Source organism: Silurus meridionalis, chromosome 12, assembly GCF_014805685.1.
Source record: "Silurus meridionalis isolate SWU-2019-XX chromosome 12, ASM1480568v1, whole genome shotgun sequence".
Taxonomy (NCBI): Eukaryota; Metazoa; Chordata; class Actinopteri; order Siluriformes; family Siluridae; genus Silurus; species Silurus meridionalis.
This window is the reverse complement of record NC_060895.1, coordinates 9,097,082-9,118,111: the sequence shown is the minus strand read 5'-3', so window position 1 is coordinate 9,118,111 and position 21,030 is coordinate 9,097,082. Positions and strand designations below refer to the sequence as shown.

General features: G+C 37.8%; 2 protein-coding genes and 1 long non-coding RNA gene across 4 annotated transcripts; 2 read left to right on the top strand and 1 right to left on the bottom strand.

The window, feature by feature from the left end:
* Positions 1-459: 459 nt before the first annotated feature.
* Positions 460-4,630, bottom strand: LOC124394985. 2 transcript variants are annotated; one of them, XM_046863514.1, is made up of 8 exons: positions 4,482-4,630; positions 4,071-4,379; positions 3,950-3,991; positions 3,551-3,862; positions 2,916-3,072; positions 1,152-1,198; positions 947-1,059; positions 460-837 (listed from the first exon to the last, which is right to left on the bottom strand). In XM_046863514.1, exons 1-8 carry the CDS (start codon positions 4,531-4,533, stop codon positions 688-690), a joined length of 1,182 nt encoding a protein of 393 aa, XP_046719470.1. In that variant the 5' UTR covers positions 4,534-4,630; the 3' UTR covers positions 460-687. The 2 variants fall into 2 exon arrangements, with proteins under 2 accessions (XP_046719470.1, XP_046719471.1); XM_046863515.1 differs by having other exon boundaries at positions 2,916-3,060.
* A 1,501-nt stretch (positions 4,631-6,131) lies between these two features.
* LOC124394860 (multiple epidermal growth factor-like domains protein 6) lies at positions 6,132-21,008 on the top strand. The gene is made up of 26 exons (XM_046863343.1): positions 6,132-6,139; positions 6,506-6,593; positions 7,175-7,363; positions 7,488-7,593; positions 7,784-8,011; positions 8,130-8,231; positions 9,208-9,399; positions 9,936-10,046; positions 10,135-10,327; positions 10,408-10,544; positions 10,645-10,869; positions 11,250-11,350; positions 11,463-11,654; positions 11,781-11,918; positions 14,457-14,639; positions 14,728-14,922; positions 15,010-15,158; positions 16,142-16,310; positions 16,390-16,524; positions 16,624-16,776; positions 19,230-19,431; positions 19,932-20,072; positions 20,352-20,537; positions 20,631-20,702; positions 20,831-20,955; positions 21,000-21,008. The coding sequence occupies exons 1-26, from the start codon at positions 6,132-6,134 to the stop codon at positions 21,006-21,008; spliced, it is 3,729 nt and encodes a 1,242-aa protein (XP_046719299.1).
* On the top strand, positions 10,808-11,327 carry LOC124394523. The gene is made up of 3 exons (XR_006927513.1): positions 10,808-10,869; positions 10,999-11,140; positions 11,227-11,327. It is a non-coding gene; the product is annotated as an uncharacterized LOC124394523 (long non-coding RNA).
* Positions 21,009-21,030: the final 22 nt, after the last annotated feature.

Below are 21,030 nucleotides of genomic sequence, written 5' to 3'. Positions count from 1 at the left end.
AATTTCAGAAAATCCACAATGAGCTTTTGAGCATTCATGGCTATTAAATTATTAGACAATAGGACTATCATACCTACTATGGTAGGAGAATTGTATCATAGACTATGTTGACAAAGCATCTTTTGAAGACATTGTTTGCCAAAGTAGCAGCAGAAGAGCTCAAGTGTCCTTCACAGAGCCCTAAACACCATTGGGGTGAACTTGAACACAAACCACACATCAGTCCTTCTTCTTGCCCATCATTGGATCCTGATCTAATAATTTTGCAGCTAAATTAAAAAAAATGACTTAAGGTTCTTATACCTGCAAAGTGGATATATCAGGTGTCCACAAACATTTGGCAAAAATGTATATGGGTTTATATAATGCACAAAAAAAAACTGCATTAATAAAATTATTTTTAATAAAAGCTGGACATAATAATGATAAAGCCTTGTAATAGGTACTAAATATTTTATTAAAAACATCACTTATTACACAAACTAATGTAATGTAACTTGAACATATCATACATTCATATCATATATCATATCCCATGCAAAAGTAAAAAAAAAAAAAAAAAAAGCAAGAAATAATAAAGCATGTCATATTTTTCATCTACAAGCACTACAATTATAATAAAACTTTCACACTTCTAATGGCTACCATAATACTGATATTATTTTATTGCTTATGCATTAAAGTAGACTAATTAAGTGCATCTGTGGAGTATGTGATGACGGCATATTCGGAGGTTGTGCTTAATTTCCTGCTGACCTCTCTGGGGTGCACGTGTAGTCTGTCTGCAGAGCGACAAGCTTGTAGATGAGATACACCTGTGGCCTCTTCCTTCCATCTCTGCACACACAGGAACAGAATAGCTTTTTACTTTTCATGCCTTAATGTCTGTGGTGAGTCATAGTACATGTTACTGCGTCTATACTGCAAATAAAAATGCTGCTCTTACAAGTCGGTGATCTCTTGGAGTTTGTCCATGGAGTCCTGTGAGTTCTGGAATGCTGGAGCCTCTCACAGAGATCACAATGTCAGCGTAAGGGACTTCATGATCACTCTGGCAGTCTAAAAGAAAACGATTATAATTATAAGCTATTTGTTTCATGGCTAAGTTTGTTAGATTTTACTATTTAATGGCAATTTCAAATACAACTCACCTTGTGCTATGGGTTTGAGGATTGTTCCTCTATTCTTAATTCTTGTGCTTTTTGAAAAATAAGATAAACGTAGTTAGAAGGTTAATGTGTGGTCGTCTGAAAACTATTTCCAATGGTCAAATTTGCACATATAAAGTTTACATATTTCTTAACATAAAATGTTTTTTTTTCTTATATTACAGCATTGAGTGCAGTCATATTATTTTTAAATCTATCAACCTCAAAAGTGAAAATCACAAATTTCATATTTTATTTATATTTTCAATAAAAGGCACACTTTCTATATCTACATACTATCTTCATCTACATTTATAATGTAATCCACTTATAAAAAGAAAGAAAAACATCAATACTTGCTAATTTAAAGGAACTATAAGGTTGTAATTGAAAATAGGACACTTTTGTTTATCAGCATCAGTTTATATCTCATAACCTGAGGTAAAAGTCAGTCAGATTGAAATTTTTTAACATCTCATAACTGGAATGAGCTGTTTGTTCACCAGTGTGGAACCAGTGTGGAAATATTTACTGATTCATTCAGTCAGTTCTGTTCTGTTGTCTAAAATTCTCTTTATTGAAGTCTATGTATTATTTATGAAATAAAAAAAAGTCTCTCCATTCTCAGTTTTGATGCTGATGTAATGGTGCAGGAGCACTACAGACAATGTGAAAGTCATTATCTGTTTCTAATCTACAGCAGATAAATGTTCAACAGCAATCAAAGCCTGGCATTCACCGTGAGAGAAAATGAAGCTTGGTTTAGGTTTCAGGCATGTTTACGCTGATGGTTATATTAAAAAATAAAAAAAAAAAAAGATGATCTTTACCAAAAAAGATCAGCTTGGCTGAAAAAACCTACTCTAAAAAGCTGGAAAAAAAAAAAAAAACAATCTCAGCCAAATGACCCAGCATCAGTATGGACTGGAACATCACCAAGTACAAGACACCACCCCCTCAGTCTGTGGAAAATCAACAACTGGCTGAAAATCTGAATGTGTTTTACTGCAGGTTTGAAAAGGCCATTCTAGCACCCGCCACTCCCTCTGATCCGCACTTCACACATTCACCTACCCTGTCTGCAACCCCCTTCCTTCCTCCCACTCCATTCAACCTGCGCTTGTGGATGTGAAACGAGTCTTCAGAAGACAGACGACTAGGAAAGCTTCAGGTCCAGATGGTGTTTCACCTGCCTGTCTAAAAGTCTGTGTTGACCAACTGGCCCCATCTTCACTTAGATCTTCAATAGATCACTGGAGCTGTGTGTACAGTTCGGCCTCTAATACCATAATTCCTGATCTTCTCTCAGCCAAACTGACCCAGATCTTCATGCCCACCCCAATCAGCACTCCCCCACTCACCATCATGAACAGCCCAGTAACAACAGTGGAGTCATTCGAGTTTCTGGGTACCACCATTTCTCATATAGCCCAAATAAAATAGTCATATCTTGTTTTGCTAAAAAGATGTGTAATTACATTTTAGTAAATATTTCGAATAATATTAGCAGAAAATATATTTTTCAGCCTTTCAAATTTGAATACCTTTTTTTAAACTAGGCTACAACAACTCATGACTTTCCACTTGTATATAGGGGACAGGTCATGGGTGGGTGGATGGGTAGGTGTTAAAATCACGTTTTAGTTTTGAGAGAAACAATACTTTAGAGAAAATGAGAGTGAACGCAAGCAAATGAGTGAGAGAAAAGAGAGAGTAAAAGCAATAAAATTCCATTAATGCCTTCCAGCATTTAATTGTTCATCTTACTTCTCATAAATGGCGTCTGTTGATTCCTCTGCATCCAGCAAAGTATTCCCACTCTTTTTGTAGCATAGATATATCAGCAGAACTAACAGAATGACTGCTACAGACAGTGTGGTTGCTGCGAATGGCCTGATCCATCCAAATTCATCTGAAAATTGCACTAAAGTTATTTATTTACAGAAAAAAAATAATATAATGAGCATACATGCACCTTAAAACATACTATTAAGCAATATATATAATTGTTAGTATTAAGATGGGCCTCACACTGGTTCCTTAAACACATTTCTATGTTGTCTGTTTAGTGTCTATAGGATCTTTAAGATGAGTATGTAAGGTACACGGAAAGTATTTCTCTGGGCTCACACATCTCTGGTTACTATGCCTTCTAATCCAAACAGGAACAATTTTAGCTCAGGTTTTTTCCAGTGTGTGTATATATACTTGTCTGTTATCTGTATTAAACTGAAGAAGAACATATGCACCATTCTGTGTGCTGTGTAATTCATCCCTGATCAGAAAAGACACCACGGGCATCGTAGATCGTGTGGAAAACCTCTCCAAGAATTATGTTTTGTTTGGGTATGATAAAAATCTAACAATAATATATAACCATTCTTTAGCTAACGACAACTCACCATTTTTAATGACATTGATCACAACACTAATCTTCTGGCTTGTACAACGCTTGTTTGTGTAGCATATGTATGTTCCTTCATCTTCTTCTGCAATATTATTCCATTCTACCAGCATGCCAGTGATGGCAATTTCTGTGAGATTTGCATCATTCCTCATCCACTGGCCGTCACACTGTTGGCTGGTAGAAAGACATTCCAGTTTTAGTTTGTCTCCCACTGGCACTCGGATGGAATGTGAAGATAGACCTTTGACTAAATCGTTGAGCTTTAACTCATTCTGATTTTGGTAAATCATCACTTTCATGACTACATCTGAAAAACAAACGCGAAAGCGTAGCTGAGTCATTTCGCAATGTTTAGAGTCTATGTTAAATGAGTAACGCATTTTTCTTGACTTACCTAAAGCCGGTTTAGTAGGGATGACTGCTACTGTGATCTCATCTATTATAACAAGATTATGAATAAAGACCAAATAAACACCACAGAAATGATCTGAAGCCATGGTCTTACAAGCTCCTACCTTGAATTTGAAGTGATATGTGCCGCTCAAGGGTACGAGGGAGATCGGGATGATCATTCTTCACAGAAAAACATGAGTAGTTGTACAGGGTGTATTCCAGGGTCAGATTAAGAATTTGCAAATTTACATTGCAAAGGTCTTCACTCATGTTTTTTTCAGATGAAGTCCAAAAACAAGTGCTACATGCCAGCCCGCCTTCCCGTTCCCAAGATCCACGGACGAACCCAGAGGAACAGTTATACATGCAGTCTAAAGTAAGCTGTTCTCCTAATCTAGCTTGAATAATTTCAGTCTCTTGGCACACACCATCTAAGAAAGAACGATAAATACATTAGCAGGCAGTGAATAATACAGTCAAATAATTACATCTTGATTTACTACTTACTAGAAGAGACTACAGTAAGAAAATACCTTTGATTCCAAAATAGAGCAGCAAAGTCCCATGAGACAGAAACAGCAGCATGGTAACTATTGATATATTCTGTTTCTGTAAAAAGCTCAAATCTTTTTTGTGACAAAAAGAAATGAAACTTTGGAAAGCTTTGTTGTGCTCCTCCTTTTGAGGTTGAACAATTTCGTTAAAACTACCTCCAGGAAACAACAGCAGCTGAAAAAACTGCGGTTCTCAGAGGTGGGAAGAAAAAAATCTTTATGTCTGACTGTCACGTTTTTCCACTGTATATGTTTCATTCTTACTTAAAACCATTATTATTAAGCCAGGTTACACATAATACAAAAACCTCATACATCTTTAACTTTCTCTTTATTTTTTGTTTTCAATTTTAAACACAATCTCACTAAATTTCTCTGTACTTACATATTTGTTGGAAGTGAAATATCATCAAATATCAGAGTTCACCTAAACAACAAATTGCTACACCCAGAATATAACCAGATTATTTATTTACAAGTGTATTTTCACTGGTGTGTATTTGAGTGAAGAATTTGGGTATATGTGTCATTTCTGTTGAATGAATTCAAGTCAAGAAGTCAAGAATTGTGACTTGATCTAATGCACAGATATATAAATTAATAAATGTGTTAAGGTATTAAATATATTAAATACATTAAAATGTAAAAAATATTATTATTATTATTATTATCATCATTGTTATTATTTAAATAATCCAGTAGTAATCTTTTATATATATGAGGCCCATTTATTTTTTTTGGTCATGTGATTACGTATATAAAATATAATTATACTTTTCCAGATCAAACAAACAAATAAAGAAATAGATCATGAATATATACTTAAAAGAGACTTAGTAGCACAAGCCATGAATTTGTTACAGTATTTTTCCTACATAATTATACCCTGTTGTCTTTTTCATGACTAATCAACATCTTCGTCTTCAGAAGATTGCTAATTATTTTTCTGACTGTACATGGTCATTGGAGTAGAAACTTGGGTTGGTGCAGTTTGCAGAAGCACAGACGAGCCAAGCTGCACCATGATACCTTGCATTGCCATCTGTTAGTGGGTGTGAAAAAAAAGAAGAATGCAAACAGGAAACATCCTACCTATACTTTAACCACAAAACAAGCTCCCATTCAAGCAATTCACTTCTTATCATTGTTTCTTTATTTCTTTTGTGCATCAACAGAACATTTAACTTAAACAATTTCCACAGAATATCTGCTTAGTTTTTTTTCTGACTCATTGTTTAATTGTACATTTTTTTCTTTTCACATTGTAGCATATTTTATGCATTTGCTAAAGCAACTAATGAATCTGTAGAAATATAAAACCTGGTTATTATTATAAACAAATAGATTAGATACTGTAGCATCCTTCCTCTGAGACTGAAAAGGCAGTAATTCTAGATGTGCCCCTGTCAACCTCCACACCCAGCGAGTGCCTGAATGGCTACTGGAGGAATTGAGTTACTTGGTTTGTATTTCACTTTCAATTATTGAGGCCTCTGTGTTTTCTGATAAACCCAGTGGGTCTACTGGTTCATGCAGCAGAAAATGTCCAGATGGTACAAGCAATGAACAAGGTGTTTGGATGTGGTTCACCATGTACCGGTGGTTTGCTGTCTTTCTCATCTGCCAAGTATGGCCAAGTAACCACCTGAGGATACACAATATCCTTGTGTCAGGTAGGCAAGAGCAGCATGGCACTGAACAATACTTCCAAAGACTTGTTTAATATTGAGCATGCATATTAGATGTTCCAACGGGGTATAATTTTTTTTTGGTACAGGAACAGACATAAGGGCTGATACTCTGAACTGTATTAGGCACTGTAATCTTACTGAAGTCACATTGTGTCCTGAGGGATCTTACTTCTCATCAGGGATTTGCTTTGAATGTCCTGCAGGGCAATAGTACGTAGGAAATGTTCTTCTACAATATAAATGCAAAATATATATTAATGTCAAAATGTTAAATCCAAATTAATGTTAAGACTGTTATCTATGCTGTATTAGCTGCTTCGGCAATGTATCTGCACCTAGAAAATGCCCATCAGGCACATACAATCTCTACCCTGGGAGAAGCAGCATTCAGGATTGTCAGGTATCAAACTAATCTACAAAATCTATACATAATAAATCAAAATATGCAGTAGTGCCAGTTTGGATAGGATTAGAACCTATATATATATATATATATATATATATATATATATATATATATATATATATATATATATATATATATATATATATATATATATTTATATATTTATTTATGCAGTGAAATGCAGTCTACCAGAAGTGTAAATTCTGCAATTGTGCAAATATACACATGCAGATAAATATGTAAATATATGTAAAGCATGTAATGTACATATGCAAATATATATACAATTATATTAGTGCAGGATGTGTGGAAAACAAAATATGTGGGATATATTCATTACAATATTATTATTATAATTTTATAATAACAATAATATTAATATGAATGCAGCAAATTAGAATATGATTATTATCCTTTTCTGGCAAAGTTCTAATCATGTTCTCACATAAAATGTGTGAAATATGTTGAACAAACAGTCCAAAAACAAACTTATCCTGAGCACCCATATAAATAAATGTTGCATATCTCTTCTGACATTCTAATGCTCTGAGATCTTAATTTTCCATCCATTACAGCCTTGTGCTCCAGGTTTGATTAGTACAGAGGACGGTGTAGATTGCAGGCTCTGCCCTGCTGGATATTCCTGCGACAGAGCATCAGGCACTCTCTTAGCATGTCCGAATGGAGATTATTCACCAGAGGGCCACACCCAGTGTCTCCCCTGTCCCTTTGGTTTTGTTTGCAAGGATGGATTACAAAAGAAGGTATGTTTAAATCATAAGCTACCAAACCTGGTAGCTTTACGAGGCAATGGTGTTTCTTACCTTTGGCTCTCGAAATGGATCAATAAAGAATAATATGATTGTGTTTGTGGATGTACTCTTGTAGTGTGGCCTTGGAAAGGAGCCTGACCTAAACCGAACGGACTGCACAGAATGTCTTAAAGGCTACTACTCCACTCTGTGCAGTGCCCAGTGCGAGCGGTGCCCAGCCGGTAAAATGGGAAGATCTTTGCTTTATCATTAATTTAGGTCCATTTGATCACTTTCACCCTGTTTCACCAAATAGAGAAACCTGTGCATCTGATCACTTTAGTGCATTTGATCACCTACTTTCACCTGGTTTCACCCAACCTCCGAACTATCTTTCTGAACAAAATGTTTTATTTATTTCTCCTCCCATAGGTAGTTATTGTCCTCACAATGGAATGTCTCAGCCACTACCATGTCCAATGGGGCAGTACACAGATGTAGCAGGCCAGAGCTCATGTAAAATCTGTAATAGTAGTGTAGCCTGTGCATCCATGGCCAGGAATGAATGGCAGCATAGCGAGAGGAACAGAATGTCTGTCTCCTGTCCACCTGGCACACATAGACATGGAGAGGGACCTGGCTGTAATATTTGTCCTTTTGGTGGGTTTAAAAATTCTCAAATATATCATTGATACACAGTTGTTACTTCATATCATTATTGAACGAATATTTAAATTCATGTTCTTGCCCCTATCCAACAATTCTGATTTACTTCTAGGACATTATTGTGTAGGAAGTGTTGCTATACAATGCCCAGCTGGAACATATGGACCAAAAGAGGGTCTGCAGAGAGAGAAAGACTGTACTATTTGCCCTGCAGGTATGAATTCTGGATAACAAAGATTATTATAAGAACATTTATTAAAGAATCTGACAATGATAAGAAGGTTAGTACTGTAGGTTAGTAAAAGGTTAACTTTAACATTAAAAAAAATATTCTTACTATATTATTAGAACACAGCGGTTACAGTTAGAAAATCTTACAAATCTCACAAATGCTTACACATTTACAAAAGCTTCATAACATATACAGTTTTTTATCAAAAGTATTCATAAAAAATATACATAAATTTACATGTTCTATACATAAATATCAATAAATATGTATGTAGATAGATAGATAGATAGATAGATAGATAGATAGATAGATAGATAGATAGATAGATAGATAGATAGATAGATAGATAGATAGATAGATAGATAGATAGAAAATAACCAAACAAACTGATCATGAAATCCATCTAGCAAAACAAGTTAAGTACAAGGTTCTTTAAGGTTTTTAACACCCAATGAAACCATAAAACCCAACCATCTGCAAATATTGCTGTGACATTATTGGCAAGAAACTTTCTGACTTTTTGTTATAACATGGCCAAGTTTGATCATTGCCCAAAGAGGCAGCACATTTTATCATCCTGAGAACACCTTTCTCACAGTGAAGCATGGTGGTGGTAGCATCATGTGTTGGCTATGCTTGTCAGCTGATCAGGGTTAAGGAAAGAGACTCAAGAATAATGTATGATGCTGTAAATGCAGTCAAACGTGGTTCTAATATGTACCTATGTGTCATAATAAAATATGCATTTTCAACATATTTGTGTTTTGTATATTGTGTAATTCAATTGGTAATAGTCCTAATTTCAGTAACGTAATGTGGAAAGATTTATAATTAAATAACTGAAAATGTTGTGAGAATTGGATTCTTAAACCAGATTGAGATGTACAGCTAAGTGTGATGTAAAAAGATATGCTATAAAATTTGATTGCACTGCTTAAATGAATGTGATTTCCCCAAGGGTTTTACTGCTTAGAAGGCACTTCCCGGAGGCCCAGTTCTCAGTTTCTATGCCCCCAAGGTTATTACTGTGAAGAGGGCACCGCTGTGCCACACGGGTCACCTTGCCCAGTTGGTACCGCAGGAGGACAACTGGGTCAGACAAGTAGGGCAGCTTGCAAGAGGTGTGCTGAGGGTCGCTACTGTCCCACAGGTAAAGTCATATACTAATACATTCAGTTGTACAAACATCCACATAAATATGTTTGCTTCATGAACAATGTTTTCTAAATATCTTGTGTTACCGTTAAAGTATAAATTGTCATACCACCAGCAATCGTAAATGACTTACTTTTAAACCCACATGAACTATATTTATAGGAGCTCATGTTTCCTGCCCTCAACTGTTTCCTTGCCTCTTATCTGTAGTGTGTGTGTGTGTGTGTGTGTGTGTGTGTGTGTGTGTGTGTGTGTGTGTGTGTGTGTGTGTGAGTGTGTGTGTGTGTGTGATGTGGGTCAGGCTACTGAGGAGATGGAAAACTTCCCTGTTCTAAGTTCCTATGTTACTGTTCCTGTTTCAACTGTCACCTACTACTGCTTTAGCTTAGTTTTACTCATAAATATTAATTGTTTTGAACAACTGAGATAGTGTTGTAATTTATTTATAAGGTATGTATGTTGTAACTATTTACACTTGCTGTTTAAAGTCTCAGTGCCTAATTTCAGTGGTTTCTTTACTGGATGAATAAGGCTCTGCAGGTCCAGGTTTGCTCTGTGCCAGAGGCAGATACTGCCCAGCAGGGACAGTCATAGAAGTTCTATGTCCACGAGGCACCTTCACCCCACATCAAGGCGCTCTGAGTGAGAGCATTTGTAATTCTTACCAATTTGTACCTCTTAAAGCTGTTCTAATGATCATTCAATCATATGCATTTTACAAATTCTGTAGGTGTGAAGGATTGTCTGAAGTGCCCTGCAGGTTTCTACTGCCCAGAAGGCACAAGTGACTCTTTACCTTGTCAGCCTGGCACTTTTAACCCATTGGAGGGGCAGGATGCATTGACAGATTGTAGACCGTGTTACCCGGGCAAGGCTTGTACACAGGTGGCTCTGAAAGCTCCTGACGTTGAGTGTATGCCAGGGTAAGTCTTATGCTGAGTGAGTCAGGTACAATTTTAATTAGTGTAAAAGACCTGTAAAAAATATTTTAATTACATTTCAGCTTTGTATGCCCACCTGGCTCGGCACGACCCAATGACCCTGCCAATGCTTGTCCACCTGGAACCCTGAGCAATCGAACTGATCTGACTGATCGCTCTCAGTGCCAGCTGTGTCCAGCACGATATGCCTGTCTGCGAGGTGCCAGTCTACCCTCTGGGTTAATTCATTTTATAAGAGCCATGATTCAATATTTTATCTGTCTTTTATTAGTCATTTATTCTTATCTCCCACTCACTAGGCACTGGTGGCATTCAGAGACCTCCACTCTCCTGCTTTGCTGGGCATTACTGCCCAGTTGGCACCATGTTCCCCACCCAACACAAATGTCCAGCAGGCACATGGAATGAGCGCAGTGGTCTGGAGTCTGAAAGCGAGTGCCGACCATGCCCACGAGGCTGGTACTGTCTAGCTGGTGTAGGCGTTCCTTCTGGAAGATGCAGTTCAGGATACTACTGCCCTGAAGGTAGCACGAGACACTTTGTTATAAGCATTTTTTTTTTACTCACATCTTAATGAATCTTAACCTGCAGCAAATTTACATCGATACTGTTTTTCTTTTCTTACCCCAAACTGAAATAATTCCTCCCATCAGGAACAATGTATGGTACCCAATTTCCTTGCCCTAGGGGAACCTACAGCATTAAAATGGGTAATGGTGGAAAGGAGGATTGTGTTGTATGCCCTGAAGGCTATTACTGCAAGGAAGGTTCATCTAAACCCGTACCCTGCCCTCCGTAAGTAAAAGAACCAGTCAACCTTCCTTAAGCGTTATGACAAATGTGAGCTGGGACCAGATGAAGTTTGTTGTCTATGTGTCTAGAACAACATTTCGCCAATTTAAAGGAGGCCAAAGGCCGGAGGATTGCACTGTGTGTCCAGCTGGCTACTTCTGTCCCCACTCAGCCACAGTTTACCCCAGAGTGTGTGGCACAGGCAGTTACTCTGTAAGCACAGATTAAACTACAAATATATTTTGTAGCTTGTAAAATACTCTCACTGTGGCCAAAGTGTTCTTTGTTACTGCTATTACTCCAATTTGACTTTCTCCTCTTTCAGGATGAGGGTTCAGAGGAGTGTCTGCCATGCCTACCTGGTCACTATTGCAGTGATGAGACCACCAGTGAAGAGGCCATGCTCAGAGTGATGGTGTGCCCACCTGGTTTCCTGTGTTCCAAAGGCTTGGATCGGGATCCCCAGCGCTCAGCTGTTCTATGCCCTATAGGCTTCTACTGCCCTGGGGGTGGTGTAGTAAGTGATCTCTAAAGAGCAACAAAAAAAATTAAACATCCTTATTATAAATATTGCTGTACAAAATAAATATTGTACATAGTTTTCAATGAATTCATAGGAAAAATGTATGAATTCATTGTACAGAATCCAAATCCTATACCGTGTCCCAATGGCACCTACAGTCGGAAACCAGGACTGCGGGACCCTTCAGACTGTACTTTGTGTCCTGTGGGAATGTACTGTTTCTCTCAGCAACCCCAGGAACATCCAATTACTGAACCAGTGAGTCTTTATGTATATAATATTTTGATCCCACTTAAACTGAAATTTGAAAAAACATTGCATCAGCTTTTCCTCCCAATTAACCCCACTATTCCTGTTCAAACTAGGTATGCCATTTGAGTTGAATTTAAAAAGTAAATCCAGGAGCCTTTTTTTTTACCAACATGCTCTTATGTTCAAAATCCTCCTTTGTCACTAACCACTAAACAAGCTTATATAATCACTGAGACGGCCTTATATCATTGAAAGATGCTCCATATTATTTACTTGATGTTATTTTGCTTATTTTCACAGCTCAAAGTCTAGACAGAACTGACTGTTCTTTAATTCCCAAGAACTCAGCTCGACTTTAGAAAGGATATTGTGTTTCTGCCCTCGACAAAACTTAAGGCCAATAATCTTTGGCAGTTATCTGTTATCTCTCTCAAGTCTGAGTTTTTGCTCTACTTGCAATACTAAATGTGAACATATTTTTAATTAATGGGTTGAATAAATGCTCCTTTATTAATTAATTAATTATTTTGCACACACAAAGATTGTTTGGTCTAGCTAATCAACTTGATTTGATATTATGCAATAGTGATGCCAGTTTATGTCATTTAAAACCTTACTGTTCAAAGAACATTTTCATATATATATATATATATATATATATATATATATATATATATATATATATATATATATATATATACACACTCACCAGCCACTTTATTAGGTACACCTGTCCAACTGCTCGTTAACGCAAATTTCTAATCAGCCAATCACATGGCAGCAACTCAATGCATTTAGGCATGTAGACATGGTCAAGACGATCTGCTGCAGTTCAAACCGAGCGTCAGAATGGGAAAGAAAGGTGATTTAAGTGACTTTGAACGTGGCATAGTTGTTGGTGCCAGACGGGCTGGTCTGAGTATTTCAGAAACTGCTTATCAACTGGGATTTTAACGCACAACCATCTCTAGGGTTTACAGAGAATGGTCTGAAAAAGAGAAAATATCCAGTGAGCAGCAGTTCTGTGGGTGCAAATGCCTTGTTGATGCCAGAGGTCAGAGGAAAATGGTCAGACTGGTTTGAGCTGATAGATAGGAAACAGTAACTCAAATAACCACTCGTTACAACCGAGGTATGCAGAAGAGCATCTCTGAACGCACAACACGTCGAACCTTGAGGCGGATGGGTTACAGCAGACCACACCGGGTGCCACTCCTGAGAGCTAAGAACAGGAAACTGAGGCTACAATTCGCACAGGCTCACCAATTTTGTACAATAGAAGATTGGAAAAACGTTGCCTGGTGTGATGAGTCTCGATTTCTGCTGCGACATTCGGATGGTAGGGTCAGAATTTGGCATCAACAACATGAAAGCATGGATCCATCCTGCCTTGTGTCAATGGTTCAGGCTGGTGGTGGTGTGGGGAATATTTTCTTGGCACATTTTGGGCCCATTAGTACCATTTGAGCATCGTGTCAACGCCACAGCCTACCTGAGTATTGTTGCTGACCATGTCCATCACTTTATGACCACAGTGTACCCATCTTCTGATGGCTACTTCCAGCAGGATAGCGTGCCATGTCATAAAGTGCGAATCATCTCAGACTGGTTTCTTGAACATGACAATGAGTTCACTGTACTCAAATGGCCTCAACAGTCACCAGATCCCAATCCAATAGAGCACCTTTGGGATGTGGTGGAACGGAAGATTTGCATCAAGAATGTGCAGCCAACAAATCTGCAGCAACTGCGTGATGCTATCATGTCAGTATGGACCAAAATCTCTGAGAAATGTTTCCAGCGCCTTGTTGAATCTATGCCACGAAGGATTAAGGCAGTTCTGAAGGCAAAAGGGGGTCCAACCCGGTACTAGTAAGGTTGTACCTAATAAAGTGGCTGGTGAGTGTATATACATATATATATATATATATATATATATATATATATATATATATATATATATATATATATATATATATATATATATACTTTGGCGTGAGAAATCATTAGAAATTAGTTTTAGAACAAATTGAACTAGTTTTATGTATTCTGTGCATTTAGAAAAACAAAATAAGCATCCATTAAAACAAATAGTTTTCTCTGATGTTTTTTGTCCTTTGTTCATAGACTGCTGATAAAAATTCACTACCTGAACAAAATATTATGCAGTTTTCATTGACTTTTCATGAGCTTAAGATTGAATTGTGTGTTTGTGTCAGATATATTTTAACATGGGACTTAAGCCTTGCCCCAATACAACTACACTTCCTCTATGGTAGTATGTGTGAATTTTTTGAAATAATTGAAATTATAGCATGAAATGAAGCAGCCTGTTAAATAAATTGCATTGTAGACAGCATTATAATTCACAGCTTTTCATAATTACCTTTAACATATTATTATATGATTTGAAAATGTCAACTATAGACAGATCTGGGAGCATTTACTAACTTTGTCTATAAACAATACTTACTGTATATGGTTTATCCCTAGTGTTATGTAATGTTTCTGTATAGTGTTACTGTTAAATGATTTTGCTTTTAGACTGGAGGCTGTCCTGATGGATATTTCTGTCCTTTGGGCACTGGACATCCTCTTTCATTCCCGTGTGAATCAGGATTCTTCAGGAATGAATCTCATGGACATAGTGGAGGTGCCTGCGTGAAATGCCCAGCAAGATATTATTGTGCGAGTGTTGCGACACACACACCATCAATATGCCCAGAGGTAAACCATTAAACGTGCTGTTTGAGTCATGGTTTAAAAGTATTCAATGCATCAGGATAAAGAAACCCCTGACTCTGCTTTTTGTCAGGGCTTTTTCTGTCCTGAGGGAAGTTCTGCTCCAGAGCCGTGTGTAGAAGGCACTTACAGCTCTCGGCCAGGTTTACGTGAGGCGCCCGAGTGTACACTTTGCGATGGGGGAAAGTACTGCATCGGTGTTGGCAAGATAAAACCTTCAGGAAACTGTGAGGGAGGATACTATTGTAGACAGCAATCTATTAGTGCTGTAAGTGCTTTTAATGAATCTGGACATTTATTTACTACACTCGTTAAGATTAGGTAAACAGACAGATGCCTTCTTATCCCAACACAGACTCCTTATGATGGACCGAATGGTGGCCTGTGTCCAGCTGGCAGTTTTTGCTCTCCAGGTTCAGCTCACCCACAGCCCTGTCCCTCAGGCACATTCAGCAACAGCACAGGACTTAAACATGTCCAGCAGTGTGTTAAGTGTCCTCCGGGGTATGATATACTGTAATATCTTTCACAATGCATTAAGATAAGATAAGATATACCTTTATTCGTCCCACAGTGGGGAAATTTCTTTGTTACAGCAGCAAAGGAAAGAAATAAAAATAAATAAAAAAATATAAAAGAATGTACACATACTATAATATACAGTATATACACAGTACAATGTATAAATACAATAAGGGAAGAAAAAGTACGCATTGCAGTATTAATTCAGTATTATAAGATATTTTATTATTTTATTTTATTTTAGATTTTACCCCACCATCACATCATCACTAGTGGATAATTCTACATAGATTGTAAAATCCCCACACTATGTTTGTTAAAAAGACCCCAGTATATTGGAACTCAAAAGCAAGATATCAGTATGGTGAACAGAAGGTGAAAGAAAATATGGATTTGTAACATTTCTAATGGGTATTAAAATGATTGTTTGAAGCAGGATTTTCAGTATTTTTACAGGATTGTACTAAACACACAGCAGCACAAAAAAATATTAATATTGTAGCTAACATCAGATAACATCAACATTAAATATTAACTAGGCATTAACTCTATGCAATATGCTTAATCTACTTAGCTTTGCAGTGTAACTTGAGCTGAAGATTAGATTTAGGGGAATTTTGAAGACTTGCTCCATTGTGTGTAATGCAGATACACTTAATACCATACTTTGTCACTTATTGAAATGGTGTAATTGATTAGTAATAAACAGTCAAATATTAACATAATTAACCTCCTATTAATTTATACTGTAGAACTTGTTGTGCTCTAAATGTATATTTCATTACTTTAAATAATAAAAAAATATTAAAAACAATAATAATAAGAAGAGGATGAAGCTTATAATGATGCGTCAGAAATTAAAAATGTAATACATATGACACGGAATTACAGATTGCCTTTGTCAAATACACTAATAAGTAATATGGTGCTAATAAAGTCTTATAAGACTATTTTTCTTTTGTTAGATATTACTGTTTAGGTTTAGGCTCCACTTCACCAACTGGCCCATGCTCTGTAGGATATTACTGCACTGGTGGTTCTGCTTCTCCTGTTCAGTATGAAGTTGAAGAAGGCCACTACTCTGTAGAGGGAGCTGTGAAGCCTGAGCCCTGCTCTTTGGGCACTTTTCAACCAGTAAGTCAAATCCTCTCCAGCATGCAAATGAGAAACCAAACACTGTTTTTGACTCTAATTTCTTTGTTATCTGAATTAGGAAAGAGGACAAAGTGCATGCATACAGTGCAAGCCAGGACGATTGTGTAACGTGACACGTTTGTCCTATCAGCCTCTTTGCCCTCCAGGACACTACTGTACAGCTGGAACCTCTATTGCACATCCATGTCCCCCTGTCAGTATTAAGAATTAAAAATATGGTCTATAATGTTTTTAACGACTTTAGATTGTCTTTCTTTTATACTGCTATGTGTGTGTTCTTCTCCCGACAAAGGGAACCTACATGGCTAATCCAGGAGCAGAGAAAGTGCAGCACTGTGGTCCATGTGATGCTGGTCAGTACTGCCATGCTCCTGGTCTGTCAAGACCTCAGGGTCCTTGTGAGTCTGGGTTCTACTGCACCGGAGGAGCCAACACTGCCACTCCAGTAACTATAGCATACATTACACAATATAATCACTAGAGTACTTTTTATTGCCTACATGTTGTATGTCTAGGCATTGAAAGTAGCTTATGCCAGAAAGAAAACAAAAAACTAGTATTGTTGAGTTTTAATGATTTATAATCCAGTCCGTCACTCAGTGTATTCACATAGTAAAGAAAGATGGATTTTAAGTGAGAAATCTCTACCACATTTTTTTTACATATGGGCAATTGTGCAGTCAATGCCAACAAAAACCTGTTTAGTCAAGACTGGGTTTTTTTTGTAAAAAAAAAAATGAGTAATGTATGTAATTTTGAATTCACTTATGGATAAAGTTAGGTTTATTGCTGGATGGTTATGATGCATGGGAGAAGGAGATTTCTCTTCCTCCATCAGCCATTGTGGGTGTTAAAAAGTCTAACTCAGATGTATTAATGTGTGCAGACGTGTTATTCTATTCGAACTTGGCGGTAGCAGTTTCCCGTTAACCAACCAATCAGAGGATGGAAAAATGCTGACGCTATTCTGGGCCAGCTAGCTACCCTGTGAGGCAAATTTGAAATCTGATTGGTTAAAGTAACAGACCCATTGCTAAAATGTTCTAAGGTACATTGGCCTGCACTACTGAGGCTGAAATCTGATTAGACAAAAAATCTAACATCTTTACATCTGAAAGCATTGCAGCCAAGAGAAACGCTACGAAATGAACAGAATAAACTCTTGTGAATAAATTAATACAACTTCATGGAACAAATATTAGAATTTAGGTTGTAAATGTAGATCAGTGCTTCTGATAGTGTTTAGGCCAGCAGAGAAGGCCTTGCTGGCCCTGACAGCCCACCACTGATGTGCAGTATATGTATATCTTCTTCTTCTTTCGGCTGCTCCCATTAGGGGTCGCCACAGCGGATCATCCGTCTCCATACCACCCTGTACTCTACATCTGCCTCTTTCACACCAACTACCTGCATGTCTTCCCTCACCACATCCATGAACCTCCTCCTTGGCCTTCCTCTTTTCCTCCTTCCTGGTGGCTCCATCCTCAGCATTCTTCTACCGATATACCCCATGTCCCTCCTATGCACATGTCCAAACCATCTAAATCTCATCTCCCTCACCTTGTCACCAAAACGTCCTACATGCGCTGTCACTCTAATAAACTAATTTCTAATCTTGTCCATCTTCGTCACACCCAACGAAAACCTTAACATCTTCAGCTCTGCTACCTCCAGCTCCACCTCCTGTCTTTTGCTTAATGCCACTGTCTCTAATCCATACAACATCGCAGGTCTCACCACAGTCCCATAAACTTTCCCTTTCATTCTTACAGATACCCCACTATCACAAATCACTTCTGTCACTTTTCTCCACCCACTCCACCCTGCCTGCACTCTTTTCTTCACTTCTCTAACACACTCTCCATTACTTTGCACTGTTGACCCCAGGTACCTGAACTCCACCACCTTCTTCACCTCTTCTCCCTGTAACCGCACCCCTCCACTACCCTCCCTCTCATTCACACACATGTACTCTGTCTTACTCCTACTGACTTTCATTCCCCTTCTCCCCAGCGCATACCTCCACCTCTCCAGGCTCTTCTCAACCTGCTCACTACTTCCACCACAAATCACAATATGTATATGCAGTTCTAAAAAGTTCAAAATAATTATTGTGTACAGCAAATAATCCGCTGTGGAAAACATACCTTTTGCAGGTATCTGCCCTGTTCTTTTTGTGTATAAAATAAAATCATGTATTTCAAATATTTATTAATGAACATTTAACATCTTTGGTTATACATCCATGATTATGGTCTGTTGTGCAAAAGGTTTTCTATTCCTACCTCTATAGAGGGTTTAAATGCTCTGTAGTGATGTGGTGGGTAGAGATGTGAAGGTTTATACATTGGAGTGTACATGGAAAATGCAGCACATAAAAACAAAAATTATGCCATATTTCAAAGACGCACGACTGCCTTGTTTGGGTCAGGGCTAGCTTTCTTCATTGTTTTATTAAAAACATTTCATTTAAAAGAGCATTTACAGCTAAGCTGAAACCAAGCCCAGCTGTCCTCTGTCAGTGCATATCTTACAGTACAGTATATATACAGTATATATATTAATGTGGTTAGATAAGTTTATTGACCTAGTTTTTGAATCTCTCTGCTCACCCCCTCACGTAGATGTGTTGATTGACTGTACATGAAATGTGTGATTGTGTAAATCAAGACCAGATAAAGGGCCTTTGGCAATGACACATACTGTATGAATGATTACACCCACCATGCACAGATAAACAAACAAAATCTGTTTGGGTGTCATTTTGTTTTTACTGACAGAGGTAGGATGAGGAGAAAGAAAACAACCAGGCATACGTACAGATGAATGTGAATAAATTAAGAATTTAACTGTGTTTATTGATTCCCCATGCGCTCAACAAGAATGTGAATGTCATAGGTGAACTTCAGGTCCGGAGATGTTTGCCCTGCGGGTTATTATTGCCCTGAAGGCACCAGACATCCATTTCAGTACCCATGTCCCACTGGAACATGGAGCAGTGTGGTGGGAGCTCAGAACCTGTCCTCATGCTCTCCTTGCCCTGCAGGATTTTTCTGCAACAAGACTGGACTCACTCAGCCTACAGGAGTGTGCTCTGCAGGTACATAGATTCATTAGCTTACCCACCAGGTACCATTTAAGAGAATATTTGAGAGTAAATGACCATTAAGTTTATCCCATAATTTTTTTTTTGTTTATTCGGTTACAGTGATAAACATTTGCCACTCAGTTTCAGTTTCACTGTGCTTTCAGAGTATTTTTTTCTTTGTCATTGTATATTTTTATTTTTTCAAAAAAGATATGCTCAGTACTTTCCCCCTTGGCCTCGCCCCAATGAATACCTTTAGGATGAACTAAAATGTTGACTGCACCTTCCTGATGATGGGCAAAAGTCTAAAACGTCTAGTGGAATATTTAATTGGAGAGTACATTTTATTATAAAGTTAAAGTTAGTTAAAGGGGACTAAATTTGAAATTAGATGTTCAACAAAAGTGTAATGGTCAGATGTCCCCATACTGTTGCTCATATAGTCAGATAGATCAGATCTGCTTGTACAGGCTTCCGGAATAGTGATTTGCCCATTGCATTTTCGCAAACAGGATTTTTTTGTATTAGTGGTGCTAAGACCCCCTCACCTGAAGACGGACTTACTGGCAACAGATGCCCAGCAAGATATTACTGCCCCCAAGGATGCACTTCACCTCAACTCTGCCCTGATGGTACCTACTCCAACACTACAGGTATGCACGATTTTTTCTCACATTGTGTTGCATGGTGGCTGCTTTTACTTAACTACAGCATTTTTACATTGTGTATTGTGTATTTTCTAATGTAATGTTATATAAGCACATGCAGGAAATATATATATGTGAAAAAAACTGTGGATTATTATTTCTATTTATAATTATGTATTTTATTATGGTTATATATTCTTTTTTTCTATAACAAATTGATATAATTGTTATATAATTATTATATTATTGTTGTTATTGTTATTAAGTTGTCTGCTGTATGTACAGGTGCTGCTAAGTGCAGTGACTGTCCTCCTGGATGGCTCTGTCTTAAAGGAGAAGAGGCCCAGCTGTGTCCAAAAGGACATTACTGCCTGGGGGGCACAGTGGAGGATGTCCTCCCATGCCCTCCAGGCACATACAACCCCAAAGCAGGACAGAGACAAGTAGAGCAGTGTTCACTGTGCTCAGCTGGTGAGAACAGTGCCCCTGCTATGCTTACTTCTTTGGAAGTGTTAATTGCATTCATCGGGTATTGTATTTATCACACCCACCTATCATTTTAAGGAATGTACTGTGAGGATTGGGGACTAGTGGAACCAACTGGTCCCTGCCAGTCAGGGTATTTTTGTCTAGCAGGTATGCCAAGTTAGTTTCATCTGCCTCTTTCTAAACACTTTATTTCCCCACATCACTCTATTAGAGTCTCATCCTTGATTGTGTTATCAGAAGGAGTCAAGACTTCATACTTGACCTTCTTCTTCCAGGCATAAATTTTAAAAACCCTGATGGAAACTTCAGCACAGGAGTAGGGGGGGCATGTCCTCAAGGTCATTACTGTCCTGAAGGGTCCAGCCAACCTGTTCCCTGCCCACTTGGGACCTTTTCACAGGTAACACTCACAACCCTTAAAATGTTTAATCAAACGGAGAGAAGGATAAATAACTGTTTTTTTCTTCTCATAGCC

Excerpts from the sequence above, each read along its gene's own strand:
- LOC124394860 (XM_046863343.1), top strand. Across the intron at positions 15,159-16,141 it reads TGTGTTAAGTGTCCTCCGGG|ATATTACTGTTTAGGTTTAG; the intron begins GTATGATATACT and ends TTCTTTTGTTAG. Across the intron at positions 20,073-20,351 it reads TACCTACTCCAACACTACAG|GTGCTGCTAAGTGCAGTGAC; the intron begins GTATGCACGATT and ends CTGTATGTACAG.
- LOC124394985 (XM_046863514.1), bottom strand. The coding sequence starts at position 4,533 with ATGCTGCTGTTTCTGTCTCATGGGACTTTGCTGCTCTATTTTGGAATC. Across the intron at positions 3,863-3,949 it reads CCCTACTAAACCGGCTTTAG|ATGTAGTCATGAAAGTGATG; the intron begins GTAAGTCAAGAA and ends TTTGTTTTTCAG. Across the intron at positions 1,060-1,151 it reads CCTCAAACCCATAGCACAAG|ACTGCCAGAGTGATCATGAA; the intron begins GTGAGTTGTATT and ends GTTTTCTTTTAG.